This window comes from Dendrobates tinctorius, unplaced genomic scaffold (assembly GCF_039654945.1).
Source record: "Dendrobates tinctorius isolate UK_male_01 unplaced genomic scaffold, ASM3965494v1 ptg000016l, whole genome shotgun sequence".
NCBI classification, from domain to species: Eukaryota; Metazoa; Chordata; class Amphibia; order Anura; family Dendrobatidae; genus Dendrobates; species Dendrobates tinctorius.
The window spans coordinates 6,969,655-6,984,120 of NW_027361684.1; the positions used below are offsets into that span (position 1 = coordinate 6,969,655).

At 44.8% G+C, this 14,466-nt stretch overlaps 1 protein-coding gene across 6 annotated transcripts in view; it reads right to left on the reverse strand.

Annotated features, from left to right (window-relative positions):
* The window catches only part of TTC19 (tetratricopeptide repeat domain 19), a 97,640-nt gene that overhangs the window by 5,250 nt on the left and 77,924 nt on the right, over window positions 1-14,466 (reverse strand). For 5 of the 6 annotated variants that reach the window (XM_073565359.1, XM_073565358.1, XM_073565361.1 and 2 more), the window contains one exon: window positions 9,648-9,808. In XM_073565359.1, the coding sequence (XP_073421460.1) occupies window positions 9,666-9,808 (143 nt within the window). In that variant the 3' untranslated portion in view covers window positions 9,648-9,665. Of the gene's footprint in view, window positions 1-8,964; window positions 9,211-9,647; window positions 9,809-14,466 lie in introns of those variants that run through there. The other variant, XM_073565360.1, reaches the window with a different exon arrangement.

Sequence of the window (14,466 nt, forward strand, 5' to 3'; positions counted from 1 at the left end):
ATATAGAGGTGTAGTCCCGTTGGGGGCCCAGTGCTCGAACCGTACCTCATAAGGGACGGACACCCCGGATTGACCAGTGATTGTGGCTCTCTTTATAGTCAAAATATCCTGAATTCCTGAATTCACTGTTAGTTATCAGGGTGGTCATGTGATCGAAGATGGGTAGGATAAGTAACTCAGGTATATATAGATATATATATATATATATATATAACCAGAGGTGTCCGGAGGGATAGTCTGAGACGCCCTCCTCCTTTCACTGAGTACCACGAATTTTGGGCAATCCCAGAGGGGGATTATTGACCCGGTGGAACAAACTGAGACGGCCGCTCCAGTATTGTGCACAATTGAAGTAAGGGTATTTAGCTGTAAATGAGAGAATCTGTGGAAGGAAAAGAAGAATTTTGTGGCTTGGCACATGTATAATACAAAATAAAATTGTGGTACCGTGTTAGCCAGAAAAATAGATGTAATTATTCAAGGTGTGATACCTTTATTGGCTAACCAGAGAAATTATATTTGCAAGCAAGCTTTCAGGGCTCAGGCGGCCCCTTCATCAGGCTAGATTACAAGTGAATCACTGAGAAAAGATGGCAACATTTAAATAGGAATTACAACAGGACATGAGATGATGCTAGCTATAGACAGGCCAAGGAAATCAAATTAAGGTTTTTGTTACACATGCAGATGAGGACCAAGTGTTCTATTAGAGATCTGAAGACCTTCTTGTGGAGGTGTGAACTGTGTCCATGTAATGAGTCATGAACCCAGGTGTCAAATTCAGTCCTATTGTTAGCGATTGGAACATATTTATAAATTTAAACTCCCAAATCTTCCTTTCTCTGTCACTATTAAAAAAAAAAATGAAAAATGACCTTTCAATATTAGGACTTTTAGATCTGCCAAGCTGTGTCCAGGTCTAGAGAAGTGTATCCCTACAGGTGTGTCCAGCTCAGTCTTTATCGTATGTCTGTGCAGATTCATCCTTGTTTGTAGCTTTTGCTTAGTTTCCCCGATGTATGTCCCTGCATTGCACCTTGTACACTGTGTCATGTACACGACATTGAAGGATGGACATGAGAAAGAGTCCATGATCTTATAGTCCTGATTTGTGTTGGGTATGGGGACTTTATCTGTTGGTGATATGTGGGGGCAGGTCTTGCATTTCTTACTGTTACAGGGACTGTGCCTGTCTCTGAAGGTGATGTGAGGGTACTTCTGACAAGGATATTCCTTAGGTTGGGAGGCTGTTTGTAGGAGAGAAGTGGCAGTTCGGGGAATATTGCTTTCAGTCTGTGGTCTCTGTGGAATATGGGTTGGAGGTCTGCAATGTTTTTCTGAGTGATTATTATTATTATTATTATTATTATTATTTATTGTTATAGCGCCATTTATTCCATGGCGCTTTACATGTGAGGAGGGGTATTCATAATAAAAACAAGTACAATAATGTTAAACAATACAAGTCATAACTGGTACAGGAGGAGAGAGGACCCTGCCCGCGAAGGCTCACAATCTACAAGGGATGGGTGAGAATACAGTAGGCGAGGGTAGAGCTGGTCGTGCAGCGGTTTGGTCGGTCGGTGGTTACTGCAGGTTGTAGGCTTGTCGGAAGAGGTGGGTCTTCAGGCTCTTTTTGAAGGTTTCGATGGTAGGTGAGAGTCTGATTTGTTGTGGTAGAGAGTTCCAGAGTAGAGTGATGCACGAGAGAAATCTTGTATGCGATTGTGGGAAGAGGAGATAAGAGGGGAGTAGAGAAGGAGATCTTGTGAGGATCGGAGGTTGCGTGCAGGAAAGTACCGGGAGACGGGGTCACGTGAGATGGGGGAAAGATGATGAATTCTGTTTTGTCCATGTTAAGTTTCAGAAATCTAGCGGAGAAGAAGGATGTAATAGCAGTCAGACATTGAGGGATTCTGGTTAGTAGGGAGGTGATATCTGGTCCAGAGATGTAGATCTGTGTGTCATCAGCATAGAGGTGATACTGAAAGCCATGAGATTCTATGAGCTGTCCCAAGCCGAAGGTATAGATGGAGAAGAGCAGGGGTCCAAGGACTGAACCTTGCGGGACTCCGACGGATAGGGGGCGAGGGGAGGAGGTGGTGTGTGAGTGGGAGACGCTGAATGTCCGGTCTGTTAGGTATGATGAGATCCAAGATAGGGCCAAGTCTGTGATGCCAAGAGATGAGAGGGTCTGTAGTAATAGGGAATGGTCCACTGTGTCAAAGGCAGCCGACAGGTCCAGGAGGAGGAGGACAGAGTAGTGTCGCTTGCTCTTGGCGGTTAAGAGGTCATTGGTGACCTTAGTAAGGGCAGTTTCAGTGGAGTGGTGTGACCGGAAGCCAGATTGTAAGCGGTCGAAGAAGGAGCAAGAAGAGAGATGGGAGGACAGTTCAAGGTAGACGTGTTGTTCCAGTAGCTTGGAGGCATAGGGGAGAAGTGATATAGGGCGATAGCTGGATACAGAGGATGGGTCAAGAGAGGGCTTTTTGAGGATAGGCGTGATAGTAGTTGTAGTTTTCTATCCTCATTGTCTGAACAGATCTGAATGTACCTTAGAGCTTGACTGTAGGTTCTAGAAAATGGATTTGGGATTTTGAAGAGTTGAGGGTGAGTTTGATGTTTGGGTGGAACTTGTTGCACATGAATTGTGTGACGAAGGTGTTAGGAAGAACAGAGGAAGTGAATTCTGTTTTTATTGCTATGTGGAAGAAGGAAAAATTGTCTTATGACAGGGACGGGATGATTTATGGTTCAAGAAAGTGACTGTGGTATAAGAATGTGATTGATTAAAGAAGGAACTAAGATTGATATTAATGTGTCAGGGAAATAGTTAAAAGTGATGATTTGAAAGAAGTTGTCTCCCTGCTAGATGACAATTGTACAAGGAGACCGAGAGTCGCAGCCCCCACCTCTGCTGACGGCACCTATTATCATTGCTAGTGGTTGAGTGTCCACCCCTTCCATTTACCAGCTACGGAGAGAGAAAAAAAAAAAAAAAGGAGCAAACAGCAGCCTCCAGCCCCCACCGCAGCTGCGAGCACACAGTGTGCCCTTCAGCCCACACAGCAAACTCTGCCCCCCCTCAACTTCAGCTAGTGGGAGCCCTGCTCCTCAGCCCCTCCCTGCTAATTCTCATTACTGCTCAGTTTGTAATCTCTCCCACATGCCCTGTAAATTTACTAGGGAGAGATTTATTATCGCAGTTCCGCTCCTGAATACAATTCCAAGATGATGGTCAGATGTTTTTTTTTTTTTTTTTGTTATATAATCCCTATGTAGATGAAGACAGTGAGAAAATCTGTATTTTGCATGCCCTTCCTACAGTTATGATGGCCCTGATAGGCCCAGATCCACCCCCAATATTGCCTGAGGATCAATGACTCACCCCATACCTCTCAGAGATACTATCTAAACTCCTGTCAAAAGGGCCAAATGATATAGGGAAAATGCCTGTAGAACCAGTAAAAGTGTTTCTCAAACCTGGTGCCTAATCCACATACTCTTTTGTCCCAAATACCCCAGGATGCTGCTTGGTTTACAGTTATTGATCTTACCAATGCCTTCTTTAGCATTCCGTTATACCCAGACTGCCAGTTTCTATTTGTATTCACTTAACTGTCCATATTAACTGTCGTCCCTGCTATGTCACAAGGGGCCCAAAACAGTCCCAACCAGTTTGCAAAAAAAAAATATGAGCAGGTGTCTTTTGCCATTGCTGCCACTGTTAGCCTCCTCAAGTATCTGGCAGCACTGAACTGTCGGGTTTCGGCCTCGAGACTTCAGTTCTGCCTTGGTCAAGTGATATTCTTGGGTCACTGTCTCCTTCAGGGTGCCAGACACCTCGCAGAAGAAAGAAAAATAGCTGTCAGCTCCCTTCCTTTCCCAAAAGATGAAACTGAACTCCAGCGTTTTCTTGGACTATGCACTTATTGTTGTCAGTGGATACCGGATGCATCCCGCATAATGCAACCCCTTTACAACGCCTTGAAAGACGGTATAATGAACTATAAGGAAAGATGGCAGTGATGAGGATTACCTCCAATATGATTGTGCCCAACTTCTGATAGAAGAAACAGCTACTCCACCAAATGTCAGTGAGAATCCACTCCCAAATCCTGATCTGGTGTTATACACGGATGGTTCAAGATATGCTGACGAGTTTGGTAGATTCCACACGGGATATGCTGTTACCACAGAGGACACTGTAGTGCACGCAGCTGCGCTCCCGCCCTCACAGTCAGCACAAGAAGCAGAACTTCAGGCTCTGTCTAATGCATGTACTTTGGCCAAGAACAGACGGGCTAATATATACACGGACTCACGGTATGCATTTGGTTTTGCTCATGATTTTGGGGCTCTATGGGCCAATCGAGGGTTTATTACTACTGCCGGAACCCCAGTGAAACATGCTGAAGCTGTTAAAACCCTCATGGACTCGATCAAATTACCTACTCAGGTGGCTATTATCAAAGTTAAGGCGCACGGTCCTAGGAACAGTCCACAGACTGTTGGCAACACATTTGCGGATATGCAAGCAAAAGCCGCCGCTCTCTTATCCGTTGAACCAACCATACCAACTATGGTGACCACACGCTCTCAGCGTAAACAGTTACAAGAAGCATTGACCCTACAAGAACCTGATGATCTACAACAGACTGAAGTTTTCTGTCGGACCCCGCGAGACCGCTTAATGACGATGCAGAGAATGTCTCCAAAGGAAGAGGTGAAGCAATGGAAGACTGATGGGGCACGAATGGATAATGGTCTCTGGAAAAAGGACCAACTTGTGTGTCTGCCTAAGCGGATGTACCCTGCTATTGCCATATGGGCACATGGACCTACACATCGAGGAAAGAATCAGGCCCTCGCACTGGTGCAAAAATTCTACTGGGCCCCGGTTCTCCAGTTGGCCGGAAGCATTCCCTGTTACCAACATGACTGTAAAGACCACATCGAAGAAACTGGTGATGGAAGTCATATGCAGATATGGGGTTCTAGAAGTTGTTGAAAGTGATCAAGGCCCGGCCTTTTCTTCTCATGTGTACCAAGAAGTTCTGACAATGCTTGCATCCACTGTAGCCCTCCATACTCCGTACCACCCACAATCCAGTGGGAAAGTTGAGAGGCTGAACGGCACACTGAGGGAACAATTGACCAAAATGATGCAGGAGACTACGGCTCCATGGCCAGAGCGCCTACCCATTGTGCTATACCACATCCGTACTACCCCTATTACAAAATATGGCCTGTCCCCATATGAGATATTGTTTAGTACTAGGCCCCCAGTTGCAAATTTCCAGCCTCAGCAGTTATCAGAAGAGACTGACCGTGTTGTTCAATATGTTATTCTGCTTAGTAAAAATCTTGCTAACACCTATGTTCTAGTTTTCTTTTCCTTTCCAGATTCAGCAGAAACCGATACCTGTTATAACCTGAAGCCTGGTGATTTGGTAGTCGTGAAAAGGCATGTCAGGAAGCACGGACTAGAACCCTTGTATGACGGTCCCTATGAAGTCCTCCTCATCACCCAACAAGCCAATAGCAAATGAAGAGGCATAATGTTTTGGTTTTCCGCATTTTTCATATTATTATTGGTAGAAGTTAAAAGTTAAAGTTAGAAGATATTCAATGACTCAGAGATTGATATGATAAAGACAATGATCGTCATAAGGACAGTTGGTGGTCAGACACCTTCTCCTTTTTCAATTCAGCCAATTGATTTAGGGGAATTGGGGGCTGAATAGCTGGGATCTTACAAAGCTTGTTACACATTGCTGCCTGTATCCTTGTTGTATATGTGATACTAAAACTTGTTCTTTGGTGTATTTCTGTATGTATTAGGAAATTCTGCACTAAGACAGCTAATGATGATACCAAAGGTGTCGTTGCCTCTGCTTTTCTCTACACCGATCTCAAAAGGCTACTTGATGAAGATGTTGAAGCCAAGCACATGGCTACCTACAAAAGCTCTCCACCACCGTCATCAAAAATTGTTATTCGTGAACTGCAGTATACAGGGGGGACGGGTGCGCCGCGACAGCCATGACTGGTAACACGGCATCAGTCATGTGAAGACCAGTACCCCTCAAGCTGTTAGCTTGGGATAGCACCTCTGATGCTGCATATGTGTTAAAAAATTTTTATCTAGGGGGGAATGTTAAGGGTTAATACTAAAATCAGAGTTGAAGTTTTGTTTTATCCATTCAATGTAAGGTTTCGTTTCTCCGTTTTTGTTGTTGTAAGATAAATTTTTATAATTTGCATGGCCTGTCATGAAACCAGACTGTTTCCATCAGGTGCAAGATAAGGGGCTGGGGGGGGGGGGGAGTGTATTGCTCTGAATATGCCATTATACTACTTTCTATTTGGATACCGACATATATGTAGTTTCCGGTTTTCTTGCAATATTATTGGCTTATAAAGTGAAAAGATGCTATTGGTACTTGAGAACCTTGCATAATTAAGCAAAAGATTATAAAAGATGTGACTAAAATAAAGGGGCTTAGTGATCTGCCTCGATCCTCCCGTACAGAGACCCCGTCTCCGTGTGGTCATTTGAGTTGCTAGCAACACTGGAATAATTTGGAAATCGCTGGCTCAACCGTGAAGGGTTAATTTAACTCTCTCCTTATCATTGGTAGAAGTTAAAAGTTAAACGATATTCAAAGACTCAGAGATCAATACGATAAAGATAATGATCGTAATAAGGACAGTTGGTGGTCAGACACCTTCTCCTTTCTCAATCCAGCCAATTGATTTAAGGGAATTGGGGGCTGGATAGCTGGGATCTTACAAAGCTTGTTACACATTGCTGCCTGTATCCTTGTGGTATATGTGATACTAAAACTTGTTCTTTGGTGTATTTCTGTATGTATTAGGAAATTCTGCACTAAGACAGCTAATGATGATACCAAAGACGCTGTCACCCCTGCTCTTCACTGCACCGATCTCAAAAGGCTACTTGATGAAGATGTTGAAGCCAAGCACATGGCTACCTACAAAAGATCACCACCACCGTTATCAAAAATTGTTATTCGTGAACTGCAGTATACAGGGGGGACTGGTGCGCCGCGACAGCCATGACTGGTAACACGGCATCAGTCATGTGAAGACCAGTACCCATCAAGCTGTTAGCTTGGGATAGCACCTCTGATGCTGCATATGTGTTAAAAAAAAATGTATCTAGGGGGGAATGTGAAGGGTTAAAACTAAAATCTGAGCTGAAGTTTCATTTTGTCCATTTCCTGAAGGTTTCGTTTCTCCGTTGTTTCTCCGTTTTTGTTGCTGTAAGAAATTATTGGCTTACAAAGTGAAATGATGCTATAGGCAGTTGAGAACTTCGCATAATTAAGCAAAAGATTATAAAAGAAGTGACTAAAATAAAGGGGCTTGGTGATCTGTCTCGATCCTCCCGTACAGAGACCCCCGTCTCCGTGTGGTCATTTGAGTTGCTAGCAACACTCTGTGGATTAATTTGGACATCACTGGCTCAACCGTGAAGGGTTAATTTAGCCCTCCCTTCGCCCCCCCCCGAAGAAGCAAGAAGCGAAACGCGCATAGGGGTCCCGCTGTTCACATATCATATAATCATATAGGTTGGTACTCCTAATTTTGACTCTTAGGCATTTGTTTTTAAACCTGGCTATCTCTCTCCCTCATTAACTGATGCTATTCTTATATCAGCTGACAGTCTCTCACACTGGTGGTTTTTAGACCCCTACTTGATGATTATAATATATATCATATGCACTTTATGGGAGATGTTACCTACTATTGCCTTTTTTAAAAATAATTGAGAGGAAGTCGATCATGTTACTATTATTTGCCTGTACTTATAGAATAACATTTGTGCCATGACCCCTATTTATATGTGGTAATTGGATGTCGCTGATTCCCTTATTTTGTATTTATTGATACTTTTCTATCTACTTATTGTATTTTATTCTATTGAGTATAAATAAAAAATCTTATATTTTATACATTGCTCTTGATTCCATTTTTCCTTTGGTTTTGTTTCAACCTAAAGATCAGTCCGTTTCGTCTTCTTCCGAGTCCAGTGGAGATGCTCCTAAAACATTCCAACTGACTCTTGGCATTGTACTTGCTAATCTTTGAGTGCAGCTTCTCAACCATAGAAAGAAACCCATTTCCTGAAGCGTCTGATGCTGTTCTTGTGCTGATGTCACTTCCAGGTACAGATAAACAAGCGATGAAACAAAGGATAGACTATTTTTAAAGTGACTAACTGTTCAAACCAAGTACAGGCACTTGGTGCAGCCTTGGAAAGGCCAAACCCTTAAAGGGAATCTGTCACCACATTTGACCTACCTAAACTATTAATATGGGCACACAGGTTATAGTCTGCTGAAAAAAGTCCTCCCTGTGTCTCTCATATCAGATGCCTTGTTACTGAGAAATCATCTTGTATCATTTTATATAAATGTCATCTTCCAGGCTCCAGGGCGGATGGTTCCTGGAGAGAACTCTGCCTCCAGAGATTATTTTACATGAAGGGGGAGTTACCAGTGTGAGACAAATAACTATCACAAAACCGGAGATCTGAACTTTGTCTTCTTGCAAACACATTTTTTGCAGCTCCTTGAGCTCTGCTGTATTGCACCAATATTACATCCCTGTCTGCTTGTGAGCTGGAAGCTGAAAGGAACCTGCAGATGTGTCCGGTATAATCACACACAGCTCTGCAGTGAGATCAGAGAGCGGCCATTACACATCACACTGGCAACCATTCATGTAAAATAATCTCTGGAGGCAGAGTTATCTCTAGGCAGCATGCTCCCCAAAGCCTGGAAGAGGTAATTTATATAAAATGATAAACGATGACTTCTCAGCACACAGCTGATATCAGACACACAGGTAGGACTGTTTTCAGCAGTGTATAACCTGTATGGCCATATTAATAGTTTAGGTCAAAAGTGTACCTTCCCACCTACTTATTTTCCATCTTCGCTCCACCCTCTTTGATTGACAGCTCTAGCTTTATAGACCAGAGAAGGAACTATAAAGACTGTTTGGGCCCCGCCATGAAGCACCGATCGCCTACACTTGGTTATTATATGCTGACAGAGTCCCTTTAAGTGTTACACAAAGGCACCTGAGAGCCCTGCTCCTTCTGTAAGTAGTCACTGTAGCACCTCCACTATGAACAAAAGTTTTCTTTTCAGACTCTATTCAGAGCGTTACTTTAACCTGCAACATGATGAAAAGCGGTTTAGTTTTATAGTACCCTTTAAAGCAAGGGGTAGCAATCCTGTGATAATACAGTCACAGCAGCAGCTTTATGGTGCTGATCAGTGGGGCTCCTATGTGGGTAGGTCAGTGTCCCCCATGAGCCCCCAACAGATCGTGTTTATCAGGATTTTATTACGAATTGTCCAGGTAATAATTCCATCACTTGTGAATTGCTAAGGAGATTCTAAAAACATGATCTGTTGGGGGCTCTTGAGGACTGGAGTTGGGGAACACTGACTGGTGTAGGCCATCAATGTTAATGTCTCAGGGTCAGTTCTTAATTTGGCAAAGGAATGTGTTTTTTTTTCTTTATAGGTTAAAATTTAGAATAAGTATTCATAAATACATATTTATTTAAACGGCTCACATTTCCAAACATAATTAATGCCTTTTACCTGCTCACAATGTACAGGTTACACGTTCTGTTCCTTATGTTTCTTCCTCTTGGTCAGTTCTGAGAGCCCCTTTTGGATGTAGGTAATGGACCACGAGTCCTTTTTTTCTTCTGCCTTTGTTAAAGCTTCTTTAAATATGCGTTCTGCGTCCATCAAGTGCTCTGTGTCAGAGGAACATTATCTCTTTAGCAGTAAAATTAACTTAAAAAAAAATATCTCATGGGTTCAGTCTGCTGCTCGGCCCCTTCTACGTTTATACTGCATCACTCAAACTTTATAATGCCAGCGATCACCTGACAGCAATAGTCTGGAAACGTCCATTGACATCTATGGGAGAATGCTGTGGGCAGTGCAGGGGGAAATAAGTGAGCATCTGGATTCCTGTGCTTTCTTCTGTAATATAAGTGTGGTTGTGGACCCACTGCGGCACAGGCCTTAACTAAGCGGCTACGTCGTTTTCACTATAGCCTGTGATGGTGAGGTCAGGCTTGACCTGCAGGTAGCCGCCACGTACGACTCCAGGGCAGTGTCCGGTACTGTAGCAGCCAGCTGACATTGGTTCGGAGTCCCAGACAGGACTGAATACTGGTGCTGGTTCAGATAGTGCGGTTTCTGGATAACAAGGCAGGACAGCCAGTACACACAGAACGGGCTTAGATTACGAGACAAGTTCTGGTACAGAGAAACAGGACAGGTTGTGGGAACAGAGACCTGACAATGGACTTAGCAGCTTGAATATAAACTAAACTCTGATGTTCCTCAGGCACCTCCCTACTTGGGAAGGTGCCTTAAATCCTTCGTGCCTCCCAGCTATTGGCAGGGGAAACAACCGGAAAGCGAGTGCTGCCCCTATAAGAAGAGGGGAGCGAGCGCCCCAAGCATGTTGCCAGGAGACCTGCGCAGGTCTGGGGACATAGGAGGCGAGGTGGGAGCCAGAGCAGACGTGGCAGTGATGCCAGCGTTACAGGTATTGCATATTTTGTAATCCTGCCTGTGATGATAACGAGGTCACTACTGAAAATGGAGTCAGGGAAAAGTGACATGAGATAGTTGATGACATACAAAATTTAAAAAAAAAAAAAGTCACAAAAACAATTAAAACAATAGGCTACTTTCAGATGGCACATTTTCCAAAATCTGGTGGCTGCTCCTCCTACTGTTTAAAATATATATATTTTTTAATATTTTATACCATTTATTAAAAATAAATAATAAAACAATAAAAACATTTTGATGACACATTCCATGAAAAAACACTTGCATTCCTCAATCATTTTGATAAGCAGCATTGTGACACTGAGTTCTCAATTTTTTTTCAAACATTTACAAGAGGAACCATACAGGAAAAGGTACCAATGTAACATTGCTAGTATATGTATAGATTATGGTGAGACAGTCAAGATTAACCTTCCAAAAAAAAGTTATTGTTTTCATAACTGGCGTGTCCTGATCATGGATGGAGCATAGGTGCTAAAACAGGATTTTTGGGTTGCTTACCGTAAAATCTGTTTCTCGGAGCCTTCATTGGGGGACACAGAGACCATGGGTGTATGCTGCTGCCACTAGGAGGCTGACACTATGCACAAAAAAAGTTTAGCTCCTCCTCCGCAGTGTACACCCCACCGACTGGCAGGAAATTCCTCAGTTAGTGAGAACGCAGTTGGGGAAGTAACAGAACAGATTGAAAACAGAACAAACAACTCAACTGTAAACAACCAACAATCATAAGAACAGAAGTTGCAGAACATGGGAGGGTGCTGTGTCCCCCAATGAAGGCTCCGAGAAACAGATATTATGGTAAGCAACCCAAAAATCCTGTTTTCTCTTTCGCCTCATTGGGGTACACAGAGACCATGGGATGTCCCAAAGCAGTCCCTGGGGTGGGAAAAACAAACTTCCATCAAGCCAGTGGACTCACTACCACAGCCTGCAGGATCCTTCTACCTAGGCTGGCGTCCGCCGAAGCGTAGGTGTGGACCTTGTAGAATTTCACAAACGTGTGAACCGATGACCAGGTTGCAGCTTTGCAAAGCTGCAGCGCGGAAGCTCTGTGACGTACCGCCCAGGAGGTACCCACTGCCCGGGTAGAGTGCGCTCTAATTCCCGGAGGGGCCACTCGATGTTTGACCCGGTAGGCCTCCAAAATTGCCGATCTGATCCAGCGAGCAATAGTAGCTTTGGAGGCCGGGTGACCTTTCCGCACCCCATCTGGAATGATGAAGAGAGAATCTGTGTTTCGCAAAGAAGTCGTCCTAGTTAGGTAGACCTTCATCTCCCTGACCAAGTCCAGCTTGTTCAAAGATCGCTCCCGAGGATGAGTTGGACTTGGACAAAAGGACGGGAGAACAATATCCTCATTGTGGTGGAAAGTGGACACCACCTTAGGAAGGAAAGAGGCCGGAGGCCGCAGAACTACCTTATCCTGGTGGAGTACCAAGAAAGGGGAGCGGCAAGAAAGACCCGCCAATTCCGACACGCGCCGGATGGAGGTGATGGCTACCAGAAAGGCTACTTTCCACGAAAGGAGAGAAAGGGAAACATCCCTGAGAGGTTCAAAGGGAGGACCTTGCAGAACCTCGAGAACCAGATTAAGATCCCATGGATCTACGGGCGCTCGGTACGGAGGAGCCGTGTGAGCCACACCTTGAAGGAAGGTTTTGACCTGAGGACGGGATGCCAACGTCTTCTGAAATAAAATGGACATCGCTGACACTTGACCCTTTAAAGAGCTGAGGGCAAGACCCGCATCCAGCCCCGCTTGAAGGAACGCCAGGACAGAAGGGAGCGAAAAACACATGGGCGGAATGTCATTGGTCTCGCACCAAGTGAAATAGGCTTTCCACCACTGTCCCGATTCACGGATCTGAATTTGGTTCCTCTGCTAGAGAAATTTAAAGGGAAAATAGGTGCATGGTGCAAATTGGCTTTAACGGTAACGGGTAGAACTATCCTGATTAAGATGGTTCTTATGCCACAACTAATGTACGTTTTGCACAATTCGCCGATATGGCTACCAAAAAAACGGTTTCGGGGCATTGATTCTATCTTCAGATCCTTGATATGGGGCAAGAAGCAGGCACGGATTAAATTTGGAACTCTGCAAAAAGGAAAGGAAGAGGGAGGACTGGCCGCACCAAATCCATGGGTCTATTTCTTGGCAGTACAGGGCCAGCATGTCAGGGGATGGAGAGAGCTCGATTGTGGAGGAGCAGCTCACCGGGTGCTGGTACATGTGACGGGGAGAAGCCCACTTATCCAGGGTCTAGAGGATGGTACCTTTAAGAAACTGGGAGCACCATATCCTACCATAGGCATGATTCAGAAGGTATGGGACACCATTAAAAGGATCAGAGGGGTGGATGAGCTGACTAGGTACTCACCGGTGTGGGACAATGAGCATCTGCCGGAACTTAATAAGCTGCGTCAAATGGGCAATTGGAAGGCGAAAGGAGTAAGATATGTGTGCCAGCTGCAGAGTGGAACGGACCTGAAGACCTTTGAGACATTGAGAGAGGAATTTGATTTGCCTTCGGTATGGGGGTTTCAATACTATATGCTTCGACATGCTTGGAGGGCACAGTGTAGATTGGGAGCCATGACGGTTCAGGGCGACATTGTACTAGAATTTGTGTGTATGAAAGGAGGGACGAGGGGAGTTATATCGAGCATATATCATGATCTACTACACTCCTATCTGGGGGACAATCACCTCACTGCAAAGAGTAAATGGGAGAGGGAGGTGGGTACCCTCACAACAGAACAATGGGAGACTATTCTTGAATATGTCCCGAAGATCTCTCTAAGCGAGCAGGCACGGCTCTCCCAATTATATGTAATACATAGAACATACAAAACACCGCTGGTCCTATTCAAGGCGGGCTTGAGGGGAGACTCTAGCTGCCCTAGATGTGGCACAGACCAGGCCGGACTGTTACATATGTTATGGTCGTGTCCGCGGCTGGTGGCATACTGGCTGGTCGTTATCAACAAAATTGAGAGAGCTTATGCATGTACGCTCGACAGGAATCCAGTACTGTGTGTTTTGGGGGAGGTGGATGGGATACCTGTCTCAGAACATTACAAAGTGGCAATAGCGAGGTTGCTGTATGTGGCACGCAAACTAATAGCACGAAAATGGAAGGATTCGGAACCCCCCACTAGGAGGGAATTTATTGCTCAGACACGTACGGTAATGCATTTAGAGGAAAGCATTTACAGGCGAAGGCATGGTGAAAGCACTTTCGAAAAAATATGGTCCGCATGGATGGCGGTGATATGATTGCTAAGACTCTCAAGTATACCCGGCATAAGGAGTATTGGGGGAGGGGGGAGGGGGGGATGGCTTTGATTGTATTACTACAAGATATGTGAAATAGGCTTTCCAAGTACGGTAATAAATTTTGGAAGACGATGGCTTCCTGGCTCGGATCATGCTATGAATAACTCGATCGGAAAATCCTGATCGTTTCAAAACCTCGGTCTTAACAGCCACGCCGTTAAATTGTGCGGCCGAGAATTGTGGTGGCAAATCGGACCTCGACACAGCAGATCTGCTCTGTCTGGAAGCTTCCAGGGGGCGTCCGCGAGAAGGTTGACGATGTCCGCGAAACAAGACCTTCTGGGCCAATTCGGGGCGATGAGGATGACTGGAATTCCTTCCGCCTTGATTTTCTTCAACAGCCTGGGAAGAAGAGGCAGGGGAGGGAACAGGTAGGGGAGCTCGAACTGCGACCAAGGAATGGCCAGAGCGTCGACGCGCCACTGTGAGGATCTCGAGCCCTGGATACAAACTGTGGGACTTTCCTGTTGAGGCGAGAAG